Below are 14,320 nucleotides of genomic sequence, written 5' to 3'. Positions count from 1 at the left end.
CGGTGGTGGAAATGCCCGTTGCTCTTCAAAAGTTGGAGCTCCTGTTGTGCCCAACAGCTCAAGCAGCATTTTCCTCTTCTCTTTCCTGCATTTTAGATCTCTATTCTTTTAAATGGCATGCCCTAATTCCCATTCGTTGGCTGAAGATGATAGCCCAGCAAAGCTTCCATAAAGGGCCCCTGGGCTGCGGCAGCTCCCTGCTGAAGCAGCCCAGGAACAGCTGCTGGGCTCAGCAGCAAACCCTCCATGCATTGGAGTTTGTGCTGCATCGCCAAGGGAATCGCAGTCTTGGCACAGCATCAAAGGGTCAAGTCACGCAGCCAAGGCCTCTAAGGGGCAATGTTGGAGCAAAAGGCGCTTTCCTTCACTCCTGGAGAGAACCACTGAGTTGGTAGAAGTACTTCTACAAATCTCTCCTCAGAGTCTGCAATTTGCAGTTCGTCTTGCTTGAAGCAGCAAGCTGAGGAAATGACGGACTCCGCTGCCACGCACTCTCCCGGGGAGGGAAGGCAACCGCTGCAGGTTGCACTGCAAATACTCTGCACCTGCCACCCAGTACAGATGCCCCCTTTTTAGCTGATGCTGCTGGCAGGACATTGACCAAAGCGGTGGCATCTTCATGGCCATTTTGTTCCCAAATAAACTGGGTCACTAGTGCGGCATCAAGAGCAGAGTGAAGCAAAAGCTGGGCGATGCCAGCCCCAGGAGAAACCTTTACTTACGAGTCAGCTGGGTCAGGTAGTAGCCGGAATAGACAACAGAAAAGACAGTGCAAACCATGGCACAGACTTGCCTGATCATTTTGGCAGTGCTGCGTGGGTTTGCACGCTGAATGCCACCCAAGGGAAAGCCAAGACTCCTCTCGGGGTGCAGGCCATCCGCTGAGAACTCCTTGCGCACGAGGATCCTCCTGCAGGGAGCGAGCGGAAGAGCTGCTCTGGATGACCAGGCCTTGCGCGCACTGGGACAACGCTGGGCTGACAGCACTGTTGCACCGCTCCCTTGACCTCACAATAGCAGCTGCTCTGTGGCTTTCTTGTGCCCAGCAAGGCAACCTTCTGTACAGATAATGTGAAAGAAAAGCCTGGGAAGTTCTCCTCATTCATAAAGCAGCAGAAAATGTCCTCCCAGCCCATAAGGCAGTTCTCAAGGCATCCCAGGGGAACTCAGAAAATGCGCCAACCCAAGTGGCATCCAAGGAAAACCCAAGCAAACCAGACTTTTGGTCTCAAAAGCTTTGACTGAAAGCAAGTCTGCTTCTTCTAGGTGGCATCCTAGCTGGTTCTGAAAAGCCTAACTTCTTCAATGAGATTTAGGGGGCAAAAGAAGCAAAGAGAATAAATTTCCAGGACTCTTGTAGGCTGCAGTTCCTTCTTTAGAATGCGGGTGCATGCTTACCTTTGCTCTGACTCCATTTGCAGGCTGACCTCGTTTTGTGGCAGGGAGATGCAAAGCTCCTCTGGTCCTGCTTGCTGTTTCTCTGGCAACTGAATGTCTCCGAACATCCGGAAGATCCGTGCACTGATTCTTGGGCTGCCACACTTGTGTTGTGTTGGAGCTCTGGCAGCAGCCTGTGGCCCACTGCTCTGCAATGGCCTGCAGATGACAAACGCCAAGTAGACCCCTTTGGAACAGTCCAAAGCTGCAGTGGAATATTGGGGTGCATGAGACAGAGAGTACTTTGGACCTTATTAGCATAGGAGAATTGATAGATAAAATGCCTTGGCAAAAGCAAACGGAACTTTGAAAATTAGATCTAGATAGCAAGAAGATTTAATTAGACAGGTTTACCAGAAAAAGAAAATCCTATTAAACAACGTAAGCACGAGGTGTTGTTACATGAATAAGTTTGTGTATGTGATTTCAACCTAATCATTGTAGTATACATTACTAGTCTCCCTAAAATAGTATATAAGTGCTCATATCCCACAAGAAAATCGGATTCTGATCACCGAGTCAGTCTCCCTGTCTATCTCCATCGCCGACAATTGGTGCCCTGTGTGAGGAAATGAATCTGCCTGACAGGCGGGGAGTCGGCGAGCCCCTGGAACTGATGGTGACGGTTAGAGAACCGCGTTTGGGCCTGCAATCCCTGTCTGCTGCGCTTTGACAGGTGAGCCAGGGGAACTAAAGGAATGGGAAAGGAAATGTTCAAAGAGAGAGACGTCTATGAAACCGTGCTTGCCCTTCTGGACAGGCGTGGCTCCCCCATCCCAAAGCACGACCTTAAGTCATTTTATGATGGGTGTCACACATGGTCCCCGACGCTACCCCTTCTTCTGTATTTAGTCTCCGCTTCCGGGACAAGGTCGGAGTAAAGCTCTATGACCTCGCGACACTGCCTGGCCACGAGCCAGAGCTCCGAATGCTTCCTGCTTGGAAGGCAGTCATGGGCGCAATTAAAAAAGTGGGAGGCTGCGGGGAAGACTGTGAGGCTACAGCCTGTGAGGCTACCCTGAGACGGCCCCAGCCGGATTGAAACCTGCCCAGGTCCCACTCTCCATCTCCCGTCTAAGAACAGTTTTTGCTATTTTATTTTTTATAAGTAATACTGAAGAATGAGAAATAATTCCATATTAGGACTGTAATTAGTTATGAGTTATTTATTGCCTTCTTTTACTTTTTTGCTTTAATGTCATATATGTCTAGGGAAATAGAACCTCAATTTCTTAAGACCATTTTTACTGATATATTAAGTAACCCTGATTATGGTGTTGATTTTGTGATGTGAATTTGCTGTCTTTTTATAACCAACATTCCTTTTTTCATTTGCTATTTGTCTATGGTACCATTAACTAACTATTTAACTAATGATAAATGAGAAAACCAGCTACTTTTCAAACCTTCACTTATTGTTCTAGAACTATTTATAAGACATCTATTATTTTTCTAACTACTAAGAGGTTTCTAAAATATATTAAAAAGACTCTTCCGGTTAAAAGCCGTGACCCTAGCCAAGTCCTAGCTTTAACTAGTAGAGAAAATTTTCTGCACGAAAATTATATTCAAGTCATTTTGGCTTATCAAATTTAGACCTAGAACAGCTAAACCTCCGTTTAAGATGAACTTAGAAATTTTACCCGAGAATGATTTTTCAAGCCCTCACTTTAAAAAAATAAAGCTTGCCGATTACTACAGACTCTAAGTAATGGTACAATATTCAAGAAATTGATCATGTATTGTTTTAAAACACCATTCTATTTCTCATGTGCTATAATTGTATCTATTATCTGATTAATTTTTACTTAGTAAAAGTTTATCGTTATGTTACATACTGTTTGGCTTTGATGTTACCTTCTTATGTTCATCATGAGAAACACACATGTTATTAAAAAGCAAAAAAAACCAGGGGGGAATATAGCTCCTCCAGAACTTTACACTATTTTTTTTTTTTTGAAAGCAGATCAAATCACATCAAATTGGATCCCTTAACCTCATGAACCACCATTGGTGGAACCCCAAGGATTAGAATTCCTGGGTTCTGTGAAATTGGATTTTTGTGTTCATTTTAAATACATGGGAAGGAATCAGTCTAAAAATGCTTCTCCCTATCACCCTATCTATAAGAATTAAACTTTCAGTACAATTACACTTCTGGCAGACTTTCTAAATCCAGTAATGCAGCTGCCAGCAGGAATGTTTTTAGTTTATAAAGATCAAGCCTGAGATTTTAGTGGCTGGAGTTTTTAACTAAAAGATTCTTTTTAGGATGGGTATGTATGTGGTAATTTTGATAATAATTATATTAATCATGATACCTTGCTTGCTTCAATGTGTGCAGAGATTAATTAATAAGACCATTAAAGGAGTGGTTTTGGTTGACACAGAAGGGGGAGATATGATATTGGGGTGCACAAGACAGAGAGTACTTTGGACCTTATTAGGATAAGAGAATTGATAGATAAAATGCCTTGGCAAAAGCAAACGGAACTTTGAAAATTAGATCTAGATAGCAAGAAGATTTAATTAGACAGGTTTACCAGAAAAAGAAAATCCTATTAAACAATGCAAGCAAGAGATGCTGTTATATGCATAAGTTCGTGTAAGTGACTTCAACCTAATCATTGTAGTACACAGTACTAGTCTCCCTAAAATAGTATATAAATGCTTGTATCCCACAAGAAAATCGGATTCTGATCACCGAGTCAGTCTTCCTGTCTCTCTCCATCGATGACAAGCAGCCATCTCAAAAGGCAAACAAATGAGGCTCTCCTGCACTTAAGCTGTGCCACGCAGCTACACAGCCCTGGGCAGACATCGCGGAGCACAGGGACAACAGAAGGCACAGTGAGAGGGACAAAGCCACTCAAGCACACAGACTTTCCATCATTGCTGAGCCCCAGACAACCTCAAGTGCGGCATCACCCACCAGTCCTGTACTGTTGACAAAGAGCAGGTACAGCGGGTGCTGGCCAGGGTCCTGCCAGGCACTTTCTCTCTGCTCTCCTGCACTGCCAGCAGACGTGCCTGCCTTCTTCGGTGCACTCTCAGAGCCTCATACCTATTAGCCACGGCCACCTGGGAGGCGGGAGCAGTCACAGGGGAGACGTGCCGGCTACACCGAGCAGGAACCAAAAGCATCCATGGGCACAGCTGAAAGCCTGGATCTGCACAGGATGTTCTGGCTGTGTCATGATCCGCTCACGCGAGCAGGGAGCTGTGATGGTTCGTTTTCCTGATCTCAGAGTGCAAAACACAACACAGTGGGGATTTCAGTATTAATCCAAACAAATGCACCTTTATTGAATGAGCACAGCAAATGCCATAGAGGGATTAAGGGAGAGGAAAAAGACAAAAGAGGAGAGAGAGAGAGCGAGGGGATATAGCTAGCAAACGTAGAAAGACAAAGTCCTTGTAATCCAGCTGATGGAGTTCACCAAGTCATGTTGGGAAGCTCTCAAAGGTTCTGGTTAACTCAAGATTCTGTTATAGTCCATTGCTGAGGGGGGGAAAACAGATCTGGAAGAAAGTCTATTGAAACCGCTGAGGGGGACAAAGATCCAATAAAGAATAGATGTAACAGGTAGTCCATGTTCTCAGCAGTAGGCGAGGACCAATGTCTTCTTGGTCCAACGGCCACACTTGCAGGCAAATATCTTGCTGTGGTCAGGTCGGCTCCCCCACACAGCTCCCCCGTGTTGGGGCTTTCAGTCTCAGTCCTTGGGAGGGGGGAGCTTCTCATGTCTCAGTCCTTGAGAGAGAGGCTTCTTCCATCTCAGTCTGTCTGTCACGGTGGTTGAAAAGCAGATGAGGGGTCTTCTTTGGACCACCAAAGGTTACCCCAGAAAAGTCCAACCGGGCCAAGAGGTGGGAAAATTCCTGGGCTATTGTCGCCAAGCAGGTGCAAGCACATGGGGCGCCTCGCCCCCTGGCAGGCCCTGCTGGAAGCAGTCACTGTAGACACAGCTGTGAACAATTGCTTGGCAGGCCAGAACTCTGCTCAGGGGCCTCAGGATTTCTGGCCTTTATCCAGCACCGCAGACCAGGATTCCAATCAGGCTCCTCAGGGTCCCAAAGTCGGTCCTTGAGACAGTCATGAGGCAAATGAGGGGAACTTCAGACTGTCTCTCACAGGCTGCCCTGCTCTTCACTGGCTTTTGGCTGGAAATGCATTTGCATATTCTTCCTCATCCCAAAGTCCTCGGCTGGGCAAAAACTGGCCAATGGGCAGCATTCCAAAGGCAGGGTAGGTTGGAGCTGATAAAGGAACGGAGACTGTTCCCAATTCCAAACCACACCAGAATGCCCTTAGGAAGGACTTTCCATCTTTAAGAAAGAATGGCCAATTCAGAAGTGAATGTAGAGCCTTATTCCCTGGCTGACAAGGAAGGGAATCTTCCAACAGGCTTGAGGGTGTGTAGGACTATTATTGTGAGTCCAGCTCCAAGCTGCCATTGCAGAAAGTAATCCTGAAGTGGTCCTGATCATCTCTTCCGCTTCCTCCATTGCTTCGCTGCACGTTTCCTTCGTTTTCATTTGAAAAGCTCTTAGAGTGGGTGTTGTGGTTTGTTTCTAGAATGTTCTCTCTCCCCCATGTTATGGTGTTAATGGTTCTGCCTTTTTCCACAGTTACTTGTCAATCTCCCAAGCCCTCCCCGGTTGCCCCAGTTACCGATGTATCATTTTAATTCCCCACCCCCGGCTGCCTGCCAGTCACCTGGCACTCCTGCCTCTATCTCTAGAACCTTCTAGCCAGGGCGTCAGGTGATTGGTTCAGGGGCCGGGGCCCCTCCCTCAGTTACAAACTGAGGGCCCCTCCCTCAGTTTGTCCCTTTATGTCTGTCACCTATGTATCACCCTTCCCCAGACTCTGATTTCTTCGTGTGTTGTTACCACCCCTACCTCCCACTCCCTTTAAAACCCAGTGTTTCCCCACCCTCGAGGCTCTCTTATTCCTGGATCCCTTGGGTGCACTTGGTCCCTCCGGGGGCTCAAAAAACCCAAATTTGCCACTAACTAGAGAGTTGCCTCTTCCTCCTGCGGAGTGGAAGTCCTGCACGGCAACATCCCTTTGGCTGAAGGCGGGCTGGCCAGCTAGCCTGCACGTTTCACCATCCCATTCCCAATCTCCCAGGGGTTGGGAGATTGACAAGTAACTGTGGAAGGGAGGGGAACAAAGGCAGAACCATTAACACCATAACATGGGGGAAGCAGAACATTCTAGAAACAAACCACAACACGTGGGGATTTAGATGGCGGGGCCCATGCAGCCTGCAGAGGGAATAACAGAAGTACAAACAGTCATAGAGACAACACCAGCATTAAACCAGCCCCACAGCCAAGCAATTTCTCTGAAGTATTTTGTCTCCAATGACTGGTTACCAGTCAGGAGTCTAAAGGGAATCTAGGAAGCCAAGTGTTCTCATCAGTTTGGCTGGACTAGCACACACACCTTCACTGAGTCATTGGCTAGGTTGCAGCCTTCTGCTGCTTGCAAAACAATCCCAGCTTTTGTCTTTACTGCACAGGGAAGCTCAGGCAAAGCCCACCCACTCCCACCTTTTGCCTCAATGGCAAAAGCAACGCCCCGAGTGCTCCCTGCCAGCTTCCAAGCACCACAATGGCTTCTGTAGGGAGTCCAAATGTCTGTCCAGCACCAAGTGAGGAGGAACATGTGCTACAGTTCATGCTGAGGCACCCACACAGTACACTGCTCGATCAGACAAAGGATGCACAGGACGTACTCAGCAGCTTCAGGCACCTCCTCAGCAGCCTGACTGGCAGCCCACTCCCACAGCTCTAGCCTGGCTCTGCAGGGGGCTTCCTGTGGGACCTCCCACCTTCTGAGACAAAGCTCTGGCTTTCCCATTCTCTGGCCCTGCAACGCCATTGCTGCCTTCCTCAAACCTGCGCTCTGGTAGCCTCTCACCTGACCGGTCCTTGCCCTCTTGGCACCAGCACTGTTTACCAAGGGACAATGCCACCCAGACAGACAGTGTCCAGAGAAACAGTGCCCATAAGGAGCGCAGAGCAGTCCAAAACAACACACAAGCTCTCTTTTCACAGCCTTTGCCTTTTGACTGGCTCTGCTTCGCACCTCTTCTTGTTCAGCTTGCATGGTGGCAACTTCTTGCTTCATCTCAAGCAGCCTTTTCTCCTGCTCCTTCTCTACCTCTGCCAGGAGGTTTGCCCCTTGTGCCAGCAGCTGCTGTGCCGCCAAACGCTGCCCTTCCAGCTCCTGGTGAGGGGAGAAAGACACTTCCACATGAAGTCCCAGCCATCTCCCCCAAGAATCAGTGGAAGCTTCATGCCTCACACCACCCCCCAACTGAAAAGTGCATATCAGTAGTGACTTTGTGCCCTCCAGCAATGCTGTTCTAATCCAAAAGTTAGAGGGAGTGTCAGCAGCTGGGAGAAAAGGAGATGCCACCATGCTTTCCTGCTCTGATGGCTGCCTGTTTCCTGGCCCCTCTCTCCTCAGGATTTCTACCTGCTCTCAGAGGCTCTGTTCTCCAAGTGCTGAAGTTGTCCTTGTCATCTCCTTTGCTTCCTGCATTTCCTTGCTGCAGGAATGACAGCAATCAGCCTGTCAGAAGAGGCTTAAGAGAGGCTCCGCTGATTGGAGAAATGGATGCTGCCCAAAGGGAAAAAGAAACAAAACAAACCAAATTAAAAGAGACAAAGGAAAAAGGAGCCATTCTTTTCCAAACTGAGTTCCTAACAGGGTCAGGCTGGATTCCTCTAGTGCCCAGAAATACACAGACATCGGACTGAGGGCACCAGCAGCACATCTGCTTTCATGTCCAGGATGCTGCTATTGCAGGAAACATGGCCCAGAACTGCACTAGTCCATTCCTCAAGGTGTCGTCACTCTCTGGGATTTTGGTCCTGATATCACTGTGGGATTGCTGCTTGCTGTCCAAAGGTTTTTTCTTTTTAGGAAAGTCAACAGACCTACTCAAGATCCTATTTGCTATAGACATGGCCTATTTGAGTGACCAAGAGAGATCTGGGGCATAAGGCATTCCTCAAGAGACTCCCAAGAGCTCTGAAAATTATTGATCCCACATGTTGTTCTCAGAACCGCTGGACATGCAGGTTTTCAGCAGCAAGCCAGGAGCAAGGACACAAGCAGCAGGGCACAGATGTGCTCAGCTCTGGCTTGCAGGAAGAGCAGTGTCTGCCTCGGCATGCACCCCCTATCCTGTGCCGGCTGGCATCTTCCTTCACAGCAGGCACAGCCAAGGAAGTGGCCCGGTCAGCAGCTCCCTGTCTGCCACAAGACCTGGCAGCAAAGCCACAGCGATTCTCATCTCCTTGACCGGGCCAGGCAGCACATGGGGCTGGCACAAATCCTGCACAGCTGTCCCCGATTGCCTGGCAGAAACCTCTAAGAGTGCGACAGGAGGGACAAGCTGGGTGCCCTCAGATGCTCCCAGTGAGCTCCCCCACAGCCCCCGCCTTCCCACAGACCAATCTAAAACCGCTTGGCAGGGATTGTTTCATTGTGTTCCTCAAACCCCGTCCCTGGCATTGCAATACTTCGGTTCCTTTGCTACCAGGTAAACCTGAATACACCAGCCGAGAGCAAAAGAGGGCCACAGAAATTACCAGAAGGTGGGAATTCTCCTCTAAGGACAGCAGTGAGAGTTGTGCTTGTTTAGCCTTGTTTAGCTTGTTTAGAAGAGGAAGCCCCATGGAGACCTTTCCATAGCTGTAGGGCCTTCCAAGAAAGATGGGGACATCTCTTTTAGCAGGGCCAATTGCAAGAGGACAAGGGGCAACGGTTTGAAGCTAAAAGACACTCAATTCACATTGGCTCTAAGGAAGAAGCTGTTTATGAGGAGAATGCTGGAACACTGGCCCAGCCTGCCAAGAGAGCTGGGAGAAGCCCCAAGCCTGGCAACATTCAAGGTTGGATGGCACTCTGAGCAATCTGATCTACTTGAAGATGTCCTTGCCAGGGGCCGTGGCTTTGGAGTAGATGACATTCACAGATCCCTTCTAACCTCAAGCAGTCTTGGATCCTACTTGGTTTCCATTTGAAAAGCATGCAGAGCAGAGATTACTATGTGGGGGCCCATCTGATTGCCTGGAGTTTGGCCGAGGAGCAAACCCTGACAGAGAACAGCTGTTTGGCCTGCAGCCCCTTTGCCTTGTACCTGCAGAAGTTCCTTGGCAGAGCCTCGCCTGTCCACATCCATCTGCAGGCAGCAGCCCAGAAATTCACACAAGCCACGGGGTAGCCTGAGCTGGTGCAGATTTGGTACCCCTTGCTTGCCTATCAGGTAGTTAGCCTGAAGTGAAAGGAAACAGGAGACTCTACGTGATTCTTCCATAGCCTTCAGTGCTCACCTAGACCCCATCTTTTAAGCTGCAGTCTACAGTGGCAATTTCTTGCCTTAGCAGACGGTTAGACATGAGCCTTCTCTCCCAAAGGAAGAAAGGTGCCAGTGCAGCCCCAGCTATTCCAAGCTGCACCAGGTCTAGCCTTGACAGCTGATGTGAGTCCCAGGGACGGTTTTAGAAGTGGGCCTTGCTGGAAGCACTTCAAGCTGTGGGAATGGGATTTTGTCTAATAGACAGGGACCAGAAGGACACAGCTAACTGAGCGTATTTGCACCTTACCCTGTCACTGGTTTCCCGAAGATAAGGAGCCTCTCCTTTGGCCATTTCAATTCCCACGATGCCAAGGGACCAGGTGTCCACTTTGGGGCCGTAGGGCTCTCCTCTCACCACCTCGGGTGCCATCCAGCAGGTGGTGCCGACCATTGACCTCCGTTTACTCTGCTCAGGGCTGAGCAGAGCACAGAGGCCAAAATCAGCTGAGGAGAAAAACAAACACTGCTTCAAGTAGGAGACCAAGGAAAAGGGTTCTTCACTCTAAGTCCCAGAATGCAGTGCTGAATCGTGCTGGAAAAGCAGCTGGGCTCTCTTTCCTCAGGGCTGCAGCCAAGGACATGGGCAATTGTCCACTTAACAACCCTCCCACCATGGCTTTTCCTCATTCCCCTGACGTTTACATTGCAACTCTCTCCTTTTGGAAGGAACACACACAGAAACCAGAGTTACTCTTGGCACCTTGTTGCCCTCTAGACCACCCGGCACCCTCCAGCTGCGCCCTGGGCTTGCAGAGTGCTCCCTGCACTCTCACCAGCGCCACTGCTGGGCACCCGGCAGCCACTCCCAAGCAGCCCCACACCGCCTCCCCGGAGCGCTGCGCCTGACCAGGAATACCCACCCAACTTGACGGAGCCATCCCGGCCCAGAAGGATGTTGTCACTTTTGATGTCTCTGTGGATCACCTGGTTGGCATGAAGGAAAGCCAAGCCTTGCAGGCACTGCGAGAGAAAAAAGAAACAGGAAGCCAAAAGTCAGCCTGATCTGATTGCATCAGACGCAAATGGAGGCTGCTCCTGAAGGTTCACAGATCTCAAAGGAGCAGCGAGTGCAGGAAAGAGGAAGAGCTTGCTGCTGCAAGACTCGGAGAGCAGGATCTTTCCAAAGGAGGCGTATTAGCTATTGACGGGGAAATGTCAGTCGTTGCTGGAGACTGTCCCCTGCAAAGGCAGTCAGAATGACCGCTGCTGCAGCGGATGCTCTCTCCCTGTCTGGAGGACAAACAAGGGTTTGCCAAAAGAGAAAAAGTCCCTGCCCTGGGTACCAAGGGGATCACCGACAGGTGGGAGCCTGCAGGACAAGGGTTATACGTCTGCCTCGACAGAACCTGGAAGCAGCTCATTGGTCAGTTTTCAGCGGCAAGCACCATGCTGGGTGCTATGCCATCCTTTGAAGCGGAGACCTGTGACAGGTGAGTCTCTCTTTGGCTTTGCCGCTGGTTGAAAACTCGCACACCAGCACCTTTGCACTTACGGGCAAAGAAGGCAATGCAGAAAGGTTTGGGGCAAAGGCTTGGAGAGGAAAAGGGCAGAACAGAAAATAAAAATGAAAAAGAGACAGGGAGTTCAACAACGGTAACTCAGAGTAAAGAACAGACTACAGTAAGGGCAGGGACACTGGCAGGCAGTTCAGTGCAGATGCCCCTTCTTCTCTGAAGCATGAGAGCAACACAGAAAGAATGCTCTGAACATGGAATCGCTCACTTAGCATCTCTTTCGAACTACGAGCCCGTCCAAGCCATCCCAAGCACAAGCAGGACCCCTTACCTCCCGACACACTGTTGCCATGTGTCCTACAGCCATCCTTCTTAGGCTGACTACATCAGCTAAGGAGCCTCCATCCATATATTCCAACACCAGCAGGACAGCCTCATTGACAAGGTAGCTGCAAGATGAAAGCAACAGCGTGGAGCTGAATGTGCACAGCTAAATTGCCGTATGGAAGAAAAGACTGCAGCTGAGTTTTGTTTCCAGGTCACTGGGAAATGAAGATGGAATCAAATGAAGACACACTCCACCCAGGCTATCCAGTGCCCCGTCATCTGTGCTGCCTCAATGAGGAAGGCACACCCGTGGAAAACGAGATGGCTTAGGTGGCAAGAAGGGGAAAAAGGCAGTTTGGTGAGGGCAAAGATCAATCTGGAAGCAGACGCATCCCAGCAGCTGCTTCATCATCTTCATACACAAACTGCACCATTAACTCCAGCAGCAAGGAGACACAGTTTTCACAGCTTTCACTCAGGGCATGTGGGTGTCCAGCACTGCCAACACCCTTTGGGAAACTTTGCAGAAAGGAAAGTACAAACAGGAAAAACAATTTCAAACCTGGCAAATTATGTGCCTCCTAGCCTAGTCTTTTGGCATGCAAGGCAATGAAAAATAGTGGGAATGGTGCAAGGGAAATCATCTCTGGGATGCTTTCTCAGCACTTCTCCTCCAACCCTTGGAAAAAAACACGCCCCAAACCAGCAAAACGTGCAGCCAGTGAACATACAGGCTGCTGGCTTAGTAAGAGAGCCAGGTTTCTGAGATCAATCTTCAAGCTGTTTATGCCACGAACCACTGATGGGGACAAAATGCAATCTCCTGCCATGCCTCATACAGGAGTGGATTGATGTTAATTGAAAGATCCATTTTCTGTCAGAACTACTTACCTTTCAAAGTAGGTGACAATGTTGGGGTTCCTAAGTTCCCGCATGACCAGGATTTCCTTTACCACTTCCTCACAACCCTGGTGCTGGAGATTAAGTTGCTTTACGGCCACCTACGATGACGTTGAAAGCAGTGAGGGACAGACATCACCAGAGCCTCTTTCTCTGTGAACTCACGGGCCTGGGTGCCTTGTCACCTCGGTCAAAAGGGACTCTAAACCATCAACCACAAAGTGCTAACAGCACTCTCTGCACCCACAGACTTCTCAAATAGACTTTGTTTAGCACTACTATTATCGCTTACACATGTTTAGAAGCCAAAAATAATTTTGCTCCTGTGAAGACAAATTGAAATCACTGGCAATACGTTAGCATTTCTAGGGGCTTTGACCAGCCTTTCAGAGACGGCTGCCATTTCCATTGTGTGCCAGAATGAACACACACATATGTGACAGGGAAAACGCTGTCCAAAAAAGAACTCCAAAGCGACTCAAAGTAAAGTTACAATCCTAGCACATCCTAACTTCTTCAGTTTGGGTCTCGCAACTCCGAAGAACAATCTTGCACATGGCTTAGACTTGTAATTATTTAGTGGGTTTATAAATTAATAACCCTTTCTGTGGTACACTGTGGATGCGCCCCAGGTTATAAGCACCTAAGGGCTTAGGCCTTTTGGACGCCTCCTAGACCTCCCCTCCCTCCAAGTGCAGTTCCTGAGCCCAGCACTGCAGGTGGATAAGGAACTTCGTTATCTAATTCCTTACTATTAAGGAAGATGGAATGTATGTGCTGAGAGCCAAAAAGCTGAATTCAGGACTCTGAACTTTTAGCCCCAAAGAGCAGCAGGACTCTCCAAGACACTGCCATGTCTGTGCGGTAGGTAGAGAGACAGCATCTCTCTAGTGGAATGTCACCCACACAGGATCAACACAAGGTTGTACTATTTAAGGCTCTTCAACAACTCCTTCATATTGATCTCTGTGTGTGTGCGTGTATGTGAACTAGGTTCCCTAGGACTGAAAGGCAAAACTGCGCTCCACACAAGATCTCTCCTTCTTTAGGTCTTGCATGATATTTTCCAACTAAACCACATGATGGAAAACAAAATATCTGTCTGAACCTTAAGAGGAATTGGGCTGGAATGAATGCTCTTGCCATCAGCTAATCTATGCAGATTCATCCAGTAAGTCCAAGCTAGGATGTCCTTCTCTGAAGGACACCACTGCCATCCTTGCATTCATTCAGGTGGGTAGGAAGGACAAAGTCTGTCCAAAATGCATTTTGCAGCCTGCCTCTAGACAGGCTGCTTCTGCGGGACAGCCTTTGCAGCAAAGATAGGCGGCCCAAAGCTCTGGCCACAGATCACATCCCAAGGGAAAGCACTCAAGAGCTGCAAAATCCGCGTGGGCACTTACCGCTTGTCCTGTGGCAGCGTTGAAGGCCTTATAAACACTTCCAAAACCCCTAGAAACAGAGCAGAGGCAAAAAAACAGAGAAGTTGTTCAGTGCTCAGAAGCAAAAGGCAGCCCAGGCAGAAGCTCTCTGCTGCCTGCAGTGCCTCTAAAACACTGGGCTTTGTCTGCTCTTCAGCCAATGGCCCAGCGGCCCAGCAGCCCTCTGCCATGCAGAGTGTCCCAGAGAAAAGCTGGGTCCAACAGGAAAAAAATGGGCCGCTACAAATCTCAAACGTACACACTAGATTATGCATGCAGGGCTGTTCTTTGCCTTTTCCTTCTCGTGTCTGTGCCTGTGGCATGCCTGCCCAGCCAATGAAACACACAGTCCTGCCAGGCCTTCTCGCTCCTCTCTTGTGATCCTACCTGCCAAACT

At 49.0% G+C, this 14,320-nt stretch overlaps 1 protein-coding gene across 1 annotated transcript in view; it reads right to left on the bottom strand.

Moving 5' to 3' along the window:
* Positions 1-722: 722 nt before the first annotated feature.
* LOC129047127 (serine/threonine-protein kinase PAK 3-like) overlaps positions 723-14,320 on the bottom strand; it is a gene marked incomplete at its 3' end in the record, with an annotated part of 68,840 nt that continues 55,242 nt past the window's right edge. Inside the window, exons 6-14 of the mRNA XM_054518441.1 lie at positions 13,906-13,954; positions 12,494-12,603; positions 11,607-11,724; positions 10,682-10,781; positions 10,069-10,265; positions 7,538-7,678; positions 4,370-4,518; positions 1,399-1,596; positions 723-910 (exon numbers count right to left, since the gene is read on the bottom strand). Coding sequence (XP_054374416.1) covers positions 723-910; positions 1,399-1,596; positions 4,370-4,518; positions 7,538-7,678; positions 10,069-10,265; positions 10,682-10,781; positions 11,607-11,724; positions 12,494-12,603; positions 13,906-13,954 — 1,250 coding nt within the window. The remainder of the gene's footprint in view (positions 911-1,398; positions 1,597-4,369; positions 4,519-7,537; positions 7,679-10,068; positions 10,266-10,681; positions 10,782-11,606; positions 11,725-12,493; positions 12,604-13,905; positions 13,955-14,320) is intronic.

This window comes from Molothrus ater, unplaced genomic scaffold, assembly GCF_012460135.2.
Source record: "Molothrus ater isolate BHLD 08-10-18 breed brown headed cowbird unplaced genomic scaffold, BPBGC_Mater_1.1 matUn_MA565, whole genome shotgun sequence".
NCBI classification, from domain to species: domain Eukaryota; kingdom Metazoa; phylum Chordata; class Aves; order Passeriformes; family Icteridae; genus Molothrus; species Molothrus ater.
The sequence above is the reverse complement of the archived record's forward strand: the minus strand, read 5'-3'. Positions and strand labels throughout refer to the sequence as shown.